We start from the raw sequence: 19,520 nt of genomic DNA, 5'->3' as shown, positions 1-19,520 counted from the left end.
CGTGAAAAAAACAAGATAATCTTCATAGCTAGAGTATTCCAGCTTAACACAGTTAAGTCTAATTGTATGTCGAGTTCATGACTCGAGTATTCCAGCTTGACATTGTTAAATTTGATTATATGAATGGTGTTTATTGAGAGGAGTTTATTTTATTGCCATTTTGACATATATTTACTCCAAATTTGAATATCTTAAACAAAAATTTTTAAAATTTTATTTAAAAAAAAAATATATATATATATATATTTTTAGTAATTTACTCTTTTTGTATTGAAAAGGTGGGAATATATAATATTAAAAAATAGTATACAAAAACAAACAGCTAATTTGTAAAATTCCCCTCCAATTTCTCTTCTCGTCCTCTTTGTCTCTTTCTTTCTTTCAGAGCGAGCTCCAGCTTGGAGGGGTTCATGGAGTCTCTCTCTCTCTCCTCGCAAGCCACGGCCCAGTGGTCCTCAAGCTCCAGATAAAAATGATAGAAAAATTCACAACTGTTACTCTTCTCAGCTCTTGAATTTCCGTGAGCTCAAATATTTTTTCTTTTGTGTTTTTTTGCGTGTTGTGGAGGAAAAGAAGCATTTCTAGGGTTTTTGTGTGAAAAAGAATGCCGGCGAACCGATCGAAATCTGAGAAGCACGATGCGGCGGCGAAGCCGGTCCGGCGAGACCCGTACGAAGTGCTCGGTGTCTCCAAGAACTCCGCGGATCAGGAAATCAAAAGCGCTTATCGAAGAATGGCTCTCAAGTATGCTTCAATTTCTGTGTTTTCAACTCGTGTTTTTAGCTCATGAAGCATTATTTCTCAGTTTGTGTTTGTGTGTGTGTGTGTGTGTTTTTTTTTTTTTTTTTTTTTTTTTTTTGAATTTGATATAAGTTCATGTGTAATTTCTTTGAAATTTTGAGATATTTGAATGTTGAATATTATGTAATTACTAGAATTTCAATTTTAGCTCGGTTTTTAGCACGCGGTGAGTGTAGAGAGAGAGAGAGAGAGAGAGAGAGAGAGTCAACAAGGACTATGCAGCTAGTGATAGCTATTCAAAGCAGTAGCTCTGTGCGAGTGATGCTGGATTTTTGATGCTTGTACGGTGGATATGGTAGTTTTTGTGGTGCCTCTTGTGGTTGCGAGTGAGGTAAATCTAAAAGCTAAACAAGGGTTTGTTAATATTGTTTAGGAGTATGGAAGAGTGCACATAAAGACGGCCAATCTTGCAGTATCTGTTGGGGGTTGTGGGGCGTGAACGAGAAGCCTTTATTCGGTTCAAGTAACACTTGGTTCCTTGTAGTTGTCAACTGCCACTTGTGTTTATATTGTGAAAGAGAGAGAGAGAGAGCATATAATGGTGAAGGACTGAAACAAGCAAGGGACTCGAGATTTTGTGTTAGGAAGAATGTAGACATTGACACAGCGGATCTTGGGGTCCCATTTTCTTGGGGGAGGATGCAGGGGTTGGGAATGAGAAGGGAAGCTCGATTTCACAAATTACGAAGAGTTTTATCTCTTACTTGTCTTTAACTTGATTAGGGATGCTTGATCAGAAAAGAAGTAGTTGATACATGAGCAAACCACAATCAGAAACGTTTTCTTGAGGATGCATGGTGCAAAACCTCAAATTCATTGTGCCTTTTCCTCGTGTAATAGTGGAAATGAATGTCAAGTAGTGTGAACTGATTATAAATGGAAGTACTGGAATGCAGTGTGAAGCTCTAAGTACTAGGGTTCATGTTCATGTGAAGGTTTATCAGTAAGTCTTGTGTCTATATAACCTCCAATAATGTTTCATGTGTGTTTATATGTGTATGATGATGTGCAAAACATCTGTGCTTTCATTTATACTGGAGTATGCAAATAAGAAGCAAACAATTGAAAATATCACAAAGCACATAATCAATGTGGGTCCTTAACTCCCTTATATTTTTCCTACAATGGTTTTATTTATTTATTTTGTTCTTATTTTTGAAAAGTTAGAGAGAACCCACCCAGATGGAAAAGAATACATGTGCTGACCCTGACCCCAAAATTTTTAAGAATGAGGCTTCATTGTTGTTGTGGAGAGAACCTGCTAAACAACACACTCCCTTCTGAAACATCTACATTTTGTGCTCAACATGAGTGCTTTGCAAATTTTGGAGAGTCATTCGAACGGTAAATTTATTGGCGTCTGAGGTTTTCCTCTTGAAGTCAATGGGCTTTTGGCCAAATTTTTATCCTAAGGTGGATTCCGTTGATTTTTAACTAATGGTATTGGGTTATATACTTATATTTCATGTCCTCTACGTTTTGTGTTGCCATTATTTTTGCTAATATTATTCCACGGTTCCATATCAAGCTGACTTAGATTATCAAAGATACTAAAGTTGTACTATTTCAGGTACCATCCTGACAAGAATGCAAATGATCCTAAAGCAGCTGATATGTTTAAGGAGGTCACCTTTTCCTATAATATCTTGTCTGACCCAGACAAACGGCGTCAGTATGACACAGCCGGTTTTGAGGTGAGATATTAATGCTAGTTTTCAAAAATGTTAATTCTATGTGGTTCATTAAAATCGCTTGTATTCCTGCTAGAGATGCGACTGTTAATTCTTTGGTCCACCTTTTATTCCAAAAATTCATTATGCATGCAATCATTAAAATTCTGAGAATCCATTTTTATCCTTGGCTTAATATTCAAAACTTATGTGGAACATGGTTTCTTGTTCTTTGTCTAGGCTGTTGAATCAGAAAGCCAAGAATTGGAGCTAGACCTTTCAAGTTTAGGAACTGTGAACACCATGTTTGCTGCACTTTTTAGGTGAGTTTTGCATTTTTCATATTTCATATATTTTTAATTGTAAAAAAAAAAAAAAAATTCATTGATTTTAACGATTTCTATGTGTTAATTTTCATTTTTACTATTTTCTAAATAACAGTAAACTTGGTGTGCCAATCAAGACCACTGTATCAGCAACAGTCTTAGAGGAGGCACTTAATAATTTGGTCACTGTTCTTCCACTACCAATGGGGCAACCTATATCTAAGAAGGTGAGTCATTCTTATTCCAGTTGAGCCTTCATTTTTTTTTTTTCGTGGTGTGCTGATCTGAATTATTATTATTATTTTTTAATTAACAGGTTGAGAAGCAGTGTCCTGATTTTAATTTTTTGTTTTTAATTTCTTAACTAACAGGTTGAGAAGCAATGTGCTCACTTCTATTCTGTCAGGATAACAGAAGAGGAAGCACGATCTGGATTTGTATGTCGAGTGCAATCGTCTGACAAAAGCAAGTTCAAGGTGATAAACCTCTGGCACACATGCATTGGAAACTACATCTATTTAAAAAATTTATCCCTGCTTTTAAAGTTTTCTTTCTAGTCTTCTGAAGCTAAATATCTCTGTTGTGGTTAAGATTACATATGTAACAGAAGTCAAAATGGTTTGCTTGGTGTATTTTTCAGAACATGAGATTACATTATTTCAAACATATCAAAGCTCAGCAATTTCTATATTTATCTTAAATCTATGTCAATGTTTTATTATTGATAATATTAACTTCTATATTTACAAGTGATCCTTTAATTACTTGTTATTCTCTCCCTCTCTCTGATTTTTGGCTTTCCTAAATGATCAAGCTGTACATGGTGTACTTTCCTTGTTGCTTGCTGATAGACCACTTAAGATCACAGCCTCAGACTAGACTATTGATTTCCTAGTCTGTGTTGAAGATTGAGCTGTATCTGTTCCATCTCTTAAGTCTTTCAAGAATGAACTTAAAAGACAATAAGTTTTGGGTCTGGTCAGTTGTTCCACAAATGAGCCTGCAGCCAGTCTATTTATGTCATTATGACCAGTTACTCTGCTTTAAATTACTAAAGAAGTAGTGCCTGGATTACAGCATTAAAATACAAAGTTCAATCTTTCAGCTTGTGAGACGAATGTTGGGGACATGTATTTCCCTATTTCTCACACAGGTGAGTTGGCGCTATTGTTATCCCTTTGTCATGATTTTTAAACATGTACAATGATCTGGGAATTTCTTCTTTCAGCGCCTCAGAAAATAATCAAATTTTGGGGGTCCTTTCCTGATTAGATTGTGCAGTGTGTATGACTTAGTTTCTCCTTAGTTCGATAAATTAAACCTTAAAAATCTTAGATTGTATAATTTTTATTTTATTTTAAATTTGTTTCAATCATTGACTTCAGAGTATCATAGCCTATTTTCTTTGTTTGAATTTTATAAAATACATACATGTACAATTTACTTAGTATTTAGGAAAAACCATACATGTTGAGTAATTGCCTGAATAACAGTACTTTCTTTCATGGATAATCACCATTACCTAATATATTAGCCTTTTGCAGTTGTTGTATTTTGATCGGGAAGAGAATAACGGCTTAAGCCTAGCGCTGCAGGTATCATGCATCTTCTCCTTTCATTTGAGTTGGTTATGAATCATTCTCGTAATTAGGACTCTCCATCCTAATGAGCATGGAAGTAGAGTAAAATTGTTGCTAGATGAATAGAATTGAACTATTATGATTTTAATGGCATGATTTCAATCTTTTGGTTTTACAAGATCACATGCTTGTGTCTCATTGTTTCTGTGTAAACATAAGTTTCATCCAAATTTATGGTTCACAACTCTTGCAAATGTAGACTTTGTTTTCTCTTTAAATTTTATTGAATTTTTTTGAATAAATAACTGCATTAGTCTTGCTTTTTTCTTGAAATACTTAATCTAGCACAGAATGTTAGCATTTAATCAAAAGTTTTGAGTGATGGCGATGAGGAGCTGAGTTACAGTGCCTTGTATTCAGCAGTAGCACTGCTGTATATTCACTCATGCACACACATTGTAGGGTAACAACTATCGTGTCATTGGGGGATCTTTGATAATTCTTTGCAACATTAAGTGTCATACTGTTACATGTGTCTTTTAGGACCTTACTTCTTATTAGCATCTTCTGATGCCATTTCTACTGAATATCATGCATAACATTCTATTGGTTTTGTTCAAGTTGCTTATACAAAATGTATTTCCTGTAGGAGGACAGTGCCAAAACAGGGAAGGTCACATCTGCTGGAATGTACTTTCTTGGTTTTCCTGTTTATCGGTTGGATCAAACAATGAATTCGGTGAGCTGATGATATTACAATAATATATTATTCAAATTCCAGTTTGGCTTGTCAATTCTTTTTATCTAATTTTTAGAATTGTTGTGGCACCAGGTGGCTGCTTCAAAAGATCCAGATGCTGCCTTCTTCAAAAAGTTGGATGGATTTCAGCCATGTGAAATAACTGAATTGAAGGCTGGCGACCATGTCTTTGCTGTTTATGGTCAGTAATTGACAAGTAACCAGTTAGATTTTATTATGTTTATCAATTACATAGGTATTTGGTTGAACCTGATGACCACCTTCATCTTCTGGCAAATTTATTCAAGGTGACAACTTTTTTAGAAGTGCAAGCTACACAATAGAGGCTCTCTGTGCTGCACCTTTTAAAGAAGAAAAGGAGTATCTTAGGGCTGTAGAAACTCAAATTCTAACAAAAAGAGTGGAAATATCAAAGTTTGAAACTGAATACCGAGAGGTCTAGACTTTGACATAATCAGTGCTTATGGCCTTATAAATACTTATCTTTTTCTGAATTTTCACATCAAGTTTTGACAGGTTTTGGCACAATTTACAGAGATGACCAATAGATATGCACAGGAAATGCAAGCAGTGAGTTATTGTGAAAACTTGTTGCCTAATTAGTTTTACATGGGGAAATGATGTTTTAGTACATTGATAGTTTATAAGATGCACTGATCGAGTTTTTCTTGACTCTTGATGTATGTTTGTTTTGCAGATTGATGAGCTTCTTAAGCAACGGAATGAAATACATGCATCGTACACAAGTGCTCCTCCAATGAAGCGGAGTAGGAGCAAGAGCAGAGGTTCCTTCAAGGAGGCCAAAGAAGATGGCCCAGTGAAAGACAAGAAATCTACAATGAGGGATCGGCCTAAGAAGAAGAAATGGTACAATATCCACTTGAAGGTTGAAAAGAGAAAACCTTGCTGAAGAGGGTGAGAATTGTGGCATATACTTTCCTTGTTATCTGTCTTTCCATTTTGACAATGGTTTACTGTAGAAATAAATTACTCTGATGTTACAGGGAAGCTAAATCAGGTAGCGTGCACTCATTTTTTTTTGTTGCATTCGCTTGGCATCTTGTGAACAAAGTAGGAGGCTAAGCATTGCTGCAAGAGTGTTGATCAATGATGATTCTGGTGGAATGTTTCCATTTCTCTAGCATGCTGAGGATGACAACATCTCATTGTTATTGTAGAATTCTTTTTTTTCCCTCATTGCCTTGGTCGTTCTCTTGTTCTTTTTCGTCAGTATCTTCGACCAGCATACCTGTAAATTGCATAATCTTATTCATGAAGTTCAGTTCAACAACTTGTAGCATGGGGTGTATTTTTGGATTAAAAAAAAATGAAAATATGGCAAGACATTTCCTGATGCTTGAAAATCCCAGTTAGTAAGATATTGGATTTCATTCGTCTTCCCTCAACGTGTGGGGGTTAATTTACTGTACTTGCTTTTTCTTGTTCAGGTTCTGTGGCCCTTCAGTTAAGGTTTGATGGCTGTTTATTTTGTGGTTTCAGAAATTTTGTGACCTGGTTTACAAACACCACAATCTATTGGCTTGAATCAAGATTTCAGTAACATGACCTGCTTAGAACTATAATGCATGGTGGCTGGGCTCTTGTAATCCAAACGTGTTCCAAACTCATACTGGTCGAATGATCCTACCTGCAAGGTAGCTGCTTGATTTTTTTTTTTTTTTTTTTTTTTAATAAGCCAAAAAATTATCAACTTGGGGCTCATCACTTTATGTACCAAAACATGAAAATAGATACCAATGGCCGGTTTGGAGGGAGGGGGAGAGAAAGGAAGTAGAGTAGAGTTAGTTGGAAATTAAGCCTACTCACAATTTTTGGCCAACTCTATTCTATTTCACCTTCATTCAAACTGGCTATAAAGCTTCTCTCTCTAGAAGGCTAGAAACTACAGTTTTGTCGGTAATATACTCAGTTCTGCTCTGTGCACAAATTTGGAATTTCTCAAGAAATTGGCCATTATGTTGTTGGAATCAAAGGCACAAGCCTCCTGCAATGTCTCAAATTTTTGCAAAATTTATGGCCAGAAAACATCAAAATATGACAGTTTTTGTTGCATTGTATCTTTTTTCCTCAACTTATTATGAGTGGGGGAAAGGAGAATTCTCCTCATAAGGGAGATTGAACTGTGTCATATTGAAATATAAAACTTTTGATATGATCTCAAATTAGTCTTTTACGTGGCTGGTAGTCATTTTACAATATCAGGATATGTTTTTCATGAAATTGTAATTTGCTTTTAACAAGCTATCGTAAAACAGTTGTACAACTAATCATTTTCTCATATGCATTGTTTTTTGGCTGAAAAGTAGTGCTCTTCATACCATATGTACACAAAATCCACAAAATTGGAGCGCAAAACTTGTTGCCTAACTTGAGAAAAATGTTAGAATTGAGAATTTGGTATAAAAAGACTTATTTATAACAAGATAGCAACATGGTTTTTCCAAATAAAAGGGTTAGAATCGATATATATATATATATATATATGGCGACCAAAAACTTTGTTCTCAATTTGTATTTGGGCCCCAATTTATTTATGTGTGGGATGTGTCACGATGCTACAAATTAGGTTCTGAACTTCGCCTTGCTTGAATCCTCAGGAATCCTCACGACTTTAGAGGACTTCCTTGGAACTTGTTCCGGATGTCAATTAGTGTTTGGCAGTGAACTCCCCAAAGTTATTAAACAATGTTTGGTTTCGACTTCAAATGGCTGTTCTCCCTTGGTCTTTCCTTTGGCTGGCTTGTCGGTGTTGGGCCCAACTTAGCCCAAGCGTGACTCTATTTTACCAAGGACTTGCCCATTTTGTTAGCGAGCTAATCCCATCTCCTTTGTATCTAACTTTAGCCATATGGGCCGACCACATTGTAACAGGCCTTAGCCTCATGGGCCCCTCTTTGTGTTGGGCTTTGGTGACATGGGCCATTCATGGTTCAGGGGCCCGGGCCCCTACAATATATATATATATATATATATATATATAGAAAACCACATTCTTTGAGATTTTCTTTATACATCAATTATTTATATTAGAGAATTTAAATGATTATATATATAAGAAATATTTTTATTTGTAATTATAAATTGATTTAAAATATGACATTCTTCCTTATATGAGAAAGTATTTTTATTTATAATAATAATAATAATAATAATAATAATAGATTTAAAATGTTTAGTCGTTTTGGCAACAATTGACACAAAGGTCATAAAAAAATTAAATATTTGTGAATTCACTAAAATTAGTCCTAATTAACCATTTAGATTTCTTAACTTCTTTTAGTGATATAATGAATGTCAATTCGAGTTAGCGTGTCGTATTCATGTTGTGTTGAGATAAGAGTATTTGACTAAGGGTGTGTTTGGATAGAACTTATTTTGCTGAAACTGAAAACTGAAAACTGAAAACACTGTAGCAAAATAATTTTTAAATGTGTGAATAGTGCTGTGGGACCCATTTTTAAAGAAAAAATTGATAAAAAATGAAATTTGTGCGTGAAAACCAAAAAAAAAAAAAAAAGGAACAAAACGCAGCTCCAAACGCAGAAGCTGAATACAAACACACACTAAATAGCTCAACCTGAACCCGACCCATTTAATAATTGTGTCATGACCCTTCAACCCTAACCTGACATGTTAATAAGGTGGATTGACATGACCCAACCCACTTGACATACTTAATAAACGGGTCATATTAGGTTAACACAAATGTGACACAACCCATTTCAACCCACTAAATATTAAATATAATATCTATATAGAAAACATTTATTTACATCCCAAAAATAATGCATACACTTCAAGTCTTCAACTCACATTCAAAATAATATAGTTCAACAAAAATATAACATCCGTATAGAAATACATTCTTTACACTCCAAAAGAAGTGCATATAATTCAACCCAAATTCAAAATAACACAATAGGGTTTGTAGGGTTTAGAGATCTAGGGTTTGTAAAATTTCAATTTACAATTATTTCACTTATAAGTTTTGTAATTACTCACTTTTCTTTTTAAGTTTAAAATATACGTTGGATATAAAAGGTATTTGAAAAATTTTAAATAAAATAAATATTTATTTGTTATACGAGTTAAATGGGTTGTGGTAAATGTGTCATTTCGAGTTGACACAAATAAATTGACATATCAAATGTGTCTACTGCGGGCAATGTTATTAAACCCAGCTCGGCTTGGCCAGTTAGACTAATAACTCGGTGACCTAGCACATAGACAAGTCTGAGTGATCAATTAGATTGAATGTGCACAAAACCTAGTCAAAACCGATAAAACTCGGTGGGTTTTAAGCAAACTGTGTGACCTAGCTGGGTTTGTAAATTGTGCAAAATTACATTAATAAGTCCATCCCATTGACTTCTTTATTGTTTAATGTGTGATAATATGGTAATTTAAATAAGAGAAAACTTAAAGAAATATAAAAAAAATGCATCGTTTTCTCACTTCTCTGTTGGCTCACACTATTCTACCCATCACTTTTTACTATTTCAATTCCCCAAACTTGCAAATGTGCATCAATTTTCTACTATGAACATATCACTTTTTAGTTTCACGTGGCTAGTTAGCACATAAATATAAGTATACCAGTATATGTTATCATATACTACTATTTAAAGGGCTTCTTCGATTTGGGATTCGATTTTTTTTATATTAAAAAATGCCCCTACACTCCTATGTTTAAATAGAGACAAAACTAAATGACAATTCAGTAAGAATACAACTCTAACTCCTACTAAAATATTGCTTAAAAAATAAGGTCACTCTTCTGTTAATTTTCAAATTGTTTTATCCACTTATAAATTAAATTCTCAAAATAAAAATTATATATAAAAATAAAGACAATTTTTTTTTTTTTTGGCTATAAAATTTGACTGCTAAGCCCAAAGTTTTCACTTTTTTTTTTCTTCTTTTTTTTCTCCTTTATCAAGACTCAAACGTTTCTCTCTACTCTTCTTCTTTTATTTATTTTTATTTATTTTTTAAATTTTTTAAATTTTATTTTATTTTATTCGTTTCTTTTCTTTTCTTCTAAATTCTAATCTCATGTTTTTGTTTTTTTTTTTTTTGGTTTTTGTTTTGTTTTTTTTTTTTTCAAATCACTTCTTCTTTATTTTAGAATTATTAAAAAAAAAAAGTGATTTTTAATGTACTCCTTTTTAGGGGTGTCAATTTGAGTTAGCATGCCAGGTTTGTGTCTTGTCGAGGTAGGGGTATTCAACTACATGGCTCAACCCTAACCCGACCTATTTAATAATCGTGTCATGATCTTTCAACCCTAACTCGACCTATAAATAAGGCGGGTTGACCTAACCCAACCCATTTGACATGCTTAATAAACAAGTCGTGTTAGGTTGACGTGAATGTAACACAATCCATTTCAACTTGCATAATATTAAATATAACATCCATCTAGAAATGATTTTTTTTTTACATCCCAAAAAGCAGTGCATACACTTCAAGTTTTCAACCCATATTCAAAATAATATAGTTCAACAAAAATATAACATTCATCTAGAAATAAGTTCTTTACACTCCAAAAGAAGTGCATACACTTTAACCTAAATTCAAAATAACAAATTTTAACAAAAATAAAATAATATAGTTCAACAAAAATATAATATCCTTGAAACTCGCCAAATGCTAAGTATCAATATTAAAAGAATTTGAGCAAACAGTAGACTAATCTTGACTATGACCACTATTACCATTCATAGATTCTTTGTTGATGTTCAAATTTATAACATCTTCCACAAGCTCATCCAATTTCATTTGTGCAAGTTCTATGCTCCCCCCCCCCCCCCCCACCAAAAAAAAAAGTATTAGTAGTTCTAGGGTCTGTAAAATTTCAATTTCCAATTATATCCCTTATAAATTTTTGTAATTACTCATTTTTCTTTTTAAATTTAAAATATATGTTGGATATAAAAATGTATTTGACAAATCTAAAATAAAATAAATATTTATTTGTTATATGAGTTAAACGGGTTGTGTTAAATGGGTCACTTTGCGTTGACACAAATAAATTGGCGTGTCAAACGTGTCTATTGCGGGTTATGTGGGTTGACCCACTAATGACACGTTTCTTATCGTGTCGCTTTCGGATTAACCTGTTTATGACCTAAACCCATTAAGGCCCAACCCTAACCCGAAAAAACCCGTGTTGGGTTTGTGTTGTGTTTGTGGGTTGGGTCGAGCATTGACACCCCTACTCCCTTTTTCCTTATTTATTTATTTATGTTATAGTGTTTGAATTGTTTTCTCTTCACAATTGTTAGTACTTTTTTTTTTTTTTTTTTTTCATTTTAATGAATGTATTTTTTATGTCCAAAATAAAAATCACTATGCGTGTGGTTTAACTAGATAGAAAAGAGAAACATTTCAAATTAAGATGAATGGAAAATGTGTGCAATGAGGCTAGTATGGTTTATTGTTTAAACCTTGTTTTATCTTCTTTTGTTTACGTTTTGTTTTGTTTTTTGGTTTTTTTGTGTTTTATTTGTTAACTACTTTAAGTTTAAGTCTTTAACATTTATTTTTCTATTCTTTTATTTACGTAATTTGAGATCTGTCTTTTTTTGTTAATATAAGATTTAAAGACTTGTAATAAAATTTTATTTAGCAAAAACTTTGTTGCAATCTTATGACATTCATTTATTTTGCTTGTGAATTTTATAAAATTTTTGATGCTATTACTTGTGAAAGCTTGATTTTGAATTATATTAGCAAGTTTAATTTAGGCATATGCCCTTTTTTTTTTGGTTAATTTACATATTCGTATTATGATTTTTCAAACTTATATATATATATATATATAAATAACTTTTAAAATCTTTTTATTTGATCATGTGGTTCGACTGTTGACCCACGGTTGAACCAGTGATCCATCTCATAGACCGAGTCAACCTCTGGCCTGGGTTTAATAACTATGATTGCGGGTCACATATGTTGACCCGCTTATAACACATTTTTATTGTGTTACTTTTGGGTCAACTCATTTATGACTTTAGTCCGCTAAGACCTAACCTTAACTCACAAAAACTAGTGTTGTGTTTGCAGGTCATGTCAAATTTTGACACCCCTAATATTATTTATATATATATATATATATATAACACCAACATTGTAGTATTTATTATATAAAATTAAAAATTTTACTAATATGATAAATAAATAATTTTTTATATTAATTATTTTAAGTGGTTCAATAATTATTTAAAAATAATGAAATTTTGATGTCAATTTTCTAAAATTTATATGAGAAAAAATTGATTAGAAATATGATATTCTTGTACAAATTTAGTTACTTTTGCAATAGTGGAAACAAGGTCCAACAAAAGGAAATAATAATAATAATAATAATACACAATCAAGAATATAAAAATAAGTTTATATATATATATATATATATAGAGAGAGAGAGAGAGAGAGAGAGAGAGAGAGAGAGAGAGAGAGAGAAACGGTTCAAAAAGCACTATCTTACTTAATTAATATAGCATGTTTTAGTGTTGACTCTCTTATTTATTATAATAAATTATGAAATTATCTTCTATTTTAGTATTTTCTCCTTCTTGTTGAACCACTTAAAAAAAAATCTCTCTCATATATATATTTTAAGCCCGTGGCTTTCCTCTTGCCATATTTAAAAGAAGAGTATGCTAAAGACAAACAATTAAATTTTTTACTAAGTATTGATTTGGTGTGGTCCACATTAGCTTTTAAAAACAATTATTGAAGGATATTTGTATCTTTATTTATGAAAATGATATTTGCATTTTTTTTAGTAGACATGAATCTGGCTTATCTATGTCAGTTACAATATCATGCAATTTTAAATTTGTAAACACATATAGTATGATCAAATTCTTATATCACTCTTATTGTTTTTCTGATTTGTTTATAAATTAGAGCACTAAATATTACAATTTTTAGAAGTAAGATTATTGAAATATTGAAGGAAACTAACAAAATGCACCTCACATCGTATGGGAACTAGGCTAGTTGAGAATAAAGTATGTATCTCGATGTGATGTGATTAACATTATACAAAGTGTAGTACAATGGGTTTAGGGTCCATTGAGCTCATACATTAATAACCTCCCTCAAACTCACTAATAAACTTGAGTGATGGATGAAAATCTTGGAATTTTATATGGTTTCTAGGAGTGGTATACTTGCGTGAAATTAGCCCAATTAGAGTGGAGACTCGAGCTATCTTAACTGGAATGGGTCGTCAAAACTTTTGCCCCTTGTCCTATGTATACGTGTGCCTTGAATTCTCCATCAATAGAAACAGACCATGTGGTGCAAATTCTCCATCAATAGAAACAGACCATGTGGTGCAAAATCTATCTATCAAAAAGAGTATAAAATAAGAATCTTTAAAAGTATCAAGACACTGGTGCCAAAACTCGTGATACTACAAGATAAGGAAATTCACAAAAAGAAAATGTGACAGAATACAAGACTCAAACATGACTCAGGCTCATAATTCTACATATCCACAAGGTACGAGCAGTGTTAATTATGTGTTCAATAACATCACTAGTAACATCACTAGTTCATTATAGTGAAACTAATCTCAAAAAAAGGAGACAGACGCTCTGTCAATTCATAAATTGGTGCAATTTGTCCATCTACTCCATAACAATGTAGGTGAATTGCTAGAAAAGTCAAAATTGCACTAAGAAAAAAAAAGGGAAAAAAAAGGCCATATTGCAGTCCACAAACATACCCAATACAGTGTTTTGAGAACATACACAAGTTGGAAGTATCACAGAGCATTTGTCATCCTCTTCATCTCAGCTGACCTCCTGGGGTCTGGTTCTTCGATTGCTCTCTCAGTGAGTACTTGCTTGATACGGCACATTGACTTCCTCACCTTAATTTTCATTCAAAACCAAAAATCACCAAAATGCCAATTAGTAATTTTGGTTCCAGAAATATGGTGGAAAAGTAAAAACATATGGAACAAATTTAAGGCCTAAATGGTCATCTTGCCAACCAATTGAAACAGACATATCCAATGTGGTAATTCTAGTTACAGACAGTACTTAATGTGAAATGCAAGTTGAATTTCAGAATAAACTAGCAGCTAAAAGCAAAGAAAAATTGAGAAATATGGCCAATTGACCCGGAAAGGTTTTTATATCAAATGTATATAACTAGTTTCTAGGTATGACTCAACGTACTAAACCAATTATGAAATCCGAGGATTTGTTGCAGCAATTTCAAGTAATGATTAGGTTTAATGTAATGAAACTATTTACTTTTCTTTTTTAAACATTCATCAGGTTTTCCTCCTAAAGAAAATTTGATTAATTTCACATGCCTTTTTTTGGCAGAGCAATCCAAATGGCAAATAAAAAAAATGAAATGGATATAACTAAAATGATGTGGATATGCCTACATTGCCAAACCTATTTCACGTAACTCATCGCAGTTATACCAGTCAATGGTTGAGAATTGAGATAGAACGAGATCATGTAATCAGTTGCACTTTGCTGCACTTTAAGACTTTGGCAGTCACATTCTGACTTGGAGACTAAAACTACCATGACCAAGAAAGAAGAGAATCTTTAAAAAGCCAGTCCACAAAGAGTTCATCCCTCCACATTAAAAGAATGTAAAGTACTTCAAGTAGTGTGGTCTTTGTTCAAATTATTGATAACATTCATGAGTCAGATGGTTCATATCTTTAAAAAAAAATATATGAACCATCTGACTCATGAATGTTACCAATAATTTTAATGATTCATATCTTAAAAAAAAAAATTAAAAAGAAAAGAAGAAGCAGGCTGAGGCATGCTTCGTGCTTCAAAGCGCCAGAAAAGCGTGCCTAAGGCAAGCTTCATTAAATGAGCAAAGCATTTAAACCTTGGGCCTTTGAGCTTTAAGCATGCTCTCAGCAACACTTTAAACTAAGGGGAAACCTTTTACTGATTAGTTGTAAAGAGTTCATGAAGTTTAATTAAAAAAAATTGAGGTTATCTTTGGGAGCAGAAACTGCCTGAAAAATGATTGCAGTACTTTCATTTACCATTGGATTACAGTCCAACCTTGAAAATAAATAATTTATTCAAAAAAATCAAAGCTAACATGGTTAAATTCAAACAAATCAAACACAACGCGGTCAAACTGGTATTTCAAGAATTTGAATCTCAATTCCCCAAGCAAATGGCCAATCAAATACCACAAACTAATGTATGAGGAAAGGCAATTCAAGGCAAGTGATGAGATATAGAAGCTTGGCACTAGAAGGGACTAGAATGGGGTTCACCGCATCCCTAACGGTGTTCCAGAAGGTTAAATGGGTAATGACATACATAGGCACTTACCTTCTTAGATCCCTTGGAAATGGAATTGGATCACTTATTTGGCATGGATTATTTTTGCCAACTTATTTTATCATTTAGCTTATTTTTTCTACTATTCATGGATCCCACTGCACTTTTTGATACTATTCATAGGTCTTATTGTACTATTTCAGCTAACTTTTACTTTTATTTGTAGTACTTCTAGCAAAAAAAATTTAGTTTCAGTAAAATAAACAGATCCCAAACGGACCTTAAATAAATGTTGGTTTCTTTTGGACCATTCCTGCACTAGAATTGCACGGCCAAATGTAACGCCGAGATTTTGAACCTTTTTAGGCTGACTATCAAAGCATAAAACCAAGGTTGTAGGCTATGTTAGCTACTGCCATCAGCTATGTTGAGGAAGAAGTAAAACATCTCAAGGAAATATGTGTCTCTTCATCATTGAAAAGCACAATCTCTTCTCAATTCCATTTTGTTATGAACAAAGTTTTCCTCCAAGAGAAAATTTCCTTCAACTCGCTATGTGGCAACACACGCAAAAGATTATCTACATGTACTTTCAGTCACACTACTTATTTAAATAGTCATGTGACTGTTTAAATGATTTAATACATGTGGATGGTCTTATAAACCATCACGTAATGGGTTGAAAGAGATTCCTCTAAACCGTTTTTTAAGAAAAAAATTTCCTTTTATTGTTGTCACATATATTTAAAGAAGAGGAGTTTAATATCTCAAGAGCAATGTCTCGCTTCACTCTGCAGGCACCTTTCATAGTCAAACATTGTATCTAATGCATTTACTTAGTGAATTTGAGTTTTTCTTCTGTGTTTAATAAAGATAATTGCATTCAATTTCTATGTTGAAAAAATGAAAAATAATAAATCATTACATAAGCAAAAATGTCAGTCTGCACAGAAATTGAATTCAAAGAAACAGTAGTGATTTTTTAAAATTCATATTTTGTTCACTAAAAAGGATTCATATAATCAACAAAATGAAGCACTTACATGGAAACCAAGGGGAAAAAAAAAGGAATATAGGTCATATTGATACTGAACCTTGAACATCAATTTTCAGTATATATAAGTTGATAACATTAAAGTCCCTTATTTATCTACGGGATGAGTATCCCAATAATTTTTCATGAATGGCCATACTAACAGTACATGAGTTTTAGTGATGTCCTGGGTTTGGATAGTTACAAGCTATCTCATCTAAATTATACTAAACCCCTGTACAATTAGCCAAGCATTTGAGGAGCCAGAAATGACAAGAATTACATACTGTGTCAAGGGAGAGGCAAAGCAACAGAGTTATACCTTGGGAATGCGCTCTGGGTTAGGAAACCGTAGATTCTGTGAATGAAGCATCTGGCGTTGAGTCATCAGCATGTTTTTCTCCTTTAACAAGACATACCACAGCTTATTAAGATCATCCCAAGACTTCAATCGCAGTTCAGGAGCCTTCCAACTACGACCTGACAGCACCAAAGCCAAAAGGATAATTATCAATATACATTATTGAGAAAACAGAAAATTTTCAGAATTGAAATTGTTCTATAACGAGTACAATAATTTTTAAATACCATGGTTTTAATTCATTATTTAAATCTATAGAAAAAAAATTATTTTACTGTTTTTATATTAAGATACCAACCCATGGGCCAAGCAAAAAGGGGCTGGGCTAGCTTGGCCTGGCCCGGCCCATTGCCAAACCTTGCTACAAGCTATGGGGTGTGTGTAATTACCAATTATAGAAGGAACAGCTAAGTATCTTATAACATAAAGCCATGAACAATGAATTATTATGACTACTAAATGCAATCAGCAAACAAAATGAAGGAACATGATCAGGCCCAAACCATAGACAACAGGTTTGTCATCATCTATGCTCCTATCAGCCTCAAAGAACTCTTGCAGAGGGTTCCTTGCTACAGAAGTCGCCGCAGCTGTCGCAGAATACGCTTCTGATTTAGCAGCAGCAAAAAGTGTTCTCCCCAAAATTCTTGACACTAACATTATTATTATCACCTCACTGCATCACAATTCAATTACAGAAGCAGAATTAGGAAACACTCTCATGGCTATTATTCTTTGTAGGCAACACAAACATGAATCCATTTGTTTTGTTGGAAATTGTTTTTTGGAAAAGGACTCATTTCCAAAAGAGAAAAAAAAAAAAAACATTTTCTAGAAAACTAAATCATTTTCTTGTGCTTGGTAGTGACCTTGAAAATGAGTTGGAAAATGTTTTACGGTGTTTGTTACGTGCAGAAAATCAGTAACATTTCTTGTGATACAAACAATTATATGAAACAAAACTCTCATTCATAACATGTATATTGTATAAATCAAGTACACAATCAACATAAAGTAGTCCACAAACATTAAAAAAAGACAAAATCAACCGTACTTCTTATAGAGCAAAATACCATCTTCCACTCAAAATAGTTCAACATGCCAAATTTTCCAAATAACAATCTTCCATTGCTAGTTTGCAACAATGATAGTAACAAGATGAAGAAGATAGCATCATAATGACAAGTTTCATATCCATTACATACATATCCCCATATAGCTTTGGTACTTTGACAAAGCATGCAAGCTCTCAGTAGTATAAGTTATAATTTTATACAATATTCTAGAAATGAGTCACTGAATCTCTGTCATATAGTTGGACTTTAGACCAACTGGAAAATAAAATAGAAAAATAAAAAGAAAGATCAAGACTTCAATTGCAATGAAATTTTGATCCTCACGATACGAGTACTTTCTTTATTGACATGTGATAGTACTAAAAATCATGTTTAGCGATACAAGGACGTTGGAGCCTTCTATGAGACACTCACAAAGGAATCAAACAAGTATGGGCTTGTCAAATACTGAAAATTGAACCAAAAGGAAAATCTTGTAACCAACAGAATTACTTCTCCTTGCAGATCTCCAATAGATATCCAACCCCCATCCCAACCCCTTGAAAAAAAAAAGAAAAAAAAAAAAGAGGAAAATTACAATGTACCTCCTCATTATTTGAAATTATGACCATATAGTACATAAACTTTTAATTGCTACATTTTAACCCCTTAAAGGTTTGGAATAAAATGAAATTGTTAGGGTTCCATCCAAAGTACCCATAATGGTTTTCACTTTTCATTTTAAATCAAACCTTAGGGAGTCAAAATGTAACCAGGGCCGGCTCTTCCCTTAGGCGAGTTAGGCAATTGCCTAAGGCCCCCAAGCCCCAAAATTTTAGAAAAGAAACGGGTAGTAGAAAATTTAGTTTCAAATGAATTACAAAAAAAATCTGGCACATCCTTTTAACCAAAAAAACAAAAATTTTGGTAAATCCTATTAAACATTGGTTCTAAACAAAATCATTGATCAGATAAACTACAAATCCAGTCTAAGAGATTAACCACAAATCAAAACAAATAAATCCACTCAAAACCCTAAAAATTTTACCTTTCTCTCTAGTCTCTCTGCTCTCCGCCTCTCTCTAGTCTCCAGTCTCCACTGTTCAGTCTGTTCTCATCTCAGCCTCTCTCTGATTCTCTGCTCTCCGCCTCTCTCAAGTCTCACCGTATCAGGTTCTGAGGTTCAGGAATCAGGTATAAAATTATAAATATTTGGGCTTTTATTTGTTAAGAACTTAAGATAACTTTGTTTATTCGGCTGGTTTTGTAACTTTGTTTATCACTGATCAGTTTATCATTATGGCTGCCTGGACTAGGCGTTAAGTTTGGGGCTTCAAGTTTTTTTTTTTTTTTTGGGTGGATGGGTCTTATTAATAAGTCTCGTGTCAATGTTATGGCTGTACTTAAATTTTTGTTATGCTTGTACTTAAATTTTTTTTTTTTTAATTTATGCAGGTTGAGATTGTTAAAAACTTGTTATTATTCAGTGAAACTACAACAAAACTTTTTATATAAATCATATTATATTTTTCATTTGCTCTACATTTGAAAGTTATTTTTTATTTTAGTCTTTATAAATATATTATTTGATTAGAAATGTCTACTAGAAAATATGCAT

The 19,520-nt window shown here is 33.0% G+C and overlaps 2 protein-coding genes across 4 annotated transcripts; one reads left to right on the top strand and one right to left on the bottom strand.

Moving 5' to 3' along the window:
• The first annotated feature begins 310 nt into the window (after positions 1-310).
• On the top strand, positions 311-7,331 carry LOC115982992 (chaperone protein dnaJ 16-like). Of its 2 annotated transcripts, XR_004089811.1 has the most exons (13): positions 311-744; positions 2,372-2,495; positions 2,712-2,794; positions 2,913-3,024; positions 3,169-3,273; positions 4,342-4,392; positions 5,027-5,116; positions 5,210-5,318; positions 5,425-5,573; positions 5,654-5,707; positions 5,835-6,052; positions 6,638-6,792; positions 6,889-7,331. XR_004089811.1 is itself a non-coding variant. In XM_031105763.1 (12 exons), the coding sequence occupies exons 1-11, from the start codon at positions 605-607 to the stop codon at positions 6,045-6,047; spliced, it is 1,230 nt and encodes a 409-aa protein (XP_030961623.1). In that variant the 5' UTR covers positions 311-604; the 3' UTR covers positions 6,048-6,052; positions 6,142-6,584. The 2 variants fall into 2 exon arrangements, 1 of the variants encoding a protein (XP_030961623.1); XM_031105763.1 differs by lacking the exons at positions 6,638-6,792; positions 6,889-7,331 and adding an exon at positions 6,142-6,584.
• A 5,791-nt stretch (positions 7,332-13,122) lies between these two features.
• Positions 13,123-19,212, bottom strand: LOC115979173 (39S ribosomal protein L47, mitochondrial-like). 2 transcript variants are annotated; one of them, XM_031101145.1, is made up of 5 exons: positions 18,951-19,212; positions 17,351-17,523; positions 16,809-16,966; positions 13,927-14,048; positions 13,123-13,515 (listed from the first exon to the last, which is right to left on the bottom strand). In XM_031101145.1, the coding sequence occupies exons 2-4, from the start codon at positions 17,505-17,507 to the stop codon at positions 13,941-13,943; spliced, it is 423 nt and encodes a 140-aa protein (XP_030957005.1). In that variant the 5' UTR covers positions 17,508-17,523; positions 18,951-19,212; the 3' UTR covers positions 13,123-13,515; positions 13,927-13,940. The 2 variants fall into 2 exon arrangements, with proteins under 2 accessions (XP_030957005.1, XP_030957004.1); XM_031101144.1 differs by lacking the exon at positions 13,123-13,515 and having other exon boundaries at positions 13,632-14,048.
• Positions 19,213-19,520: the final 308 nt, after the last annotated feature.

The sequence above is a fragment of the Quercus lobata genome, chromosome 3 (assembly GCF_001633185.2).
Source record: "Quercus lobata isolate SW786 chromosome 3, ValleyOak3.0 Primary Assembly, whole genome shotgun sequence".
Taxonomy (NCBI): domain Eukaryota; kingdom Viridiplantae; phylum Streptophyta; class Magnoliopsida; order Fagales; family Fagaceae; genus Quercus; species Quercus lobata.
This window is presented reverse-complemented; position numbering and strand designations above follow the sequence as displayed.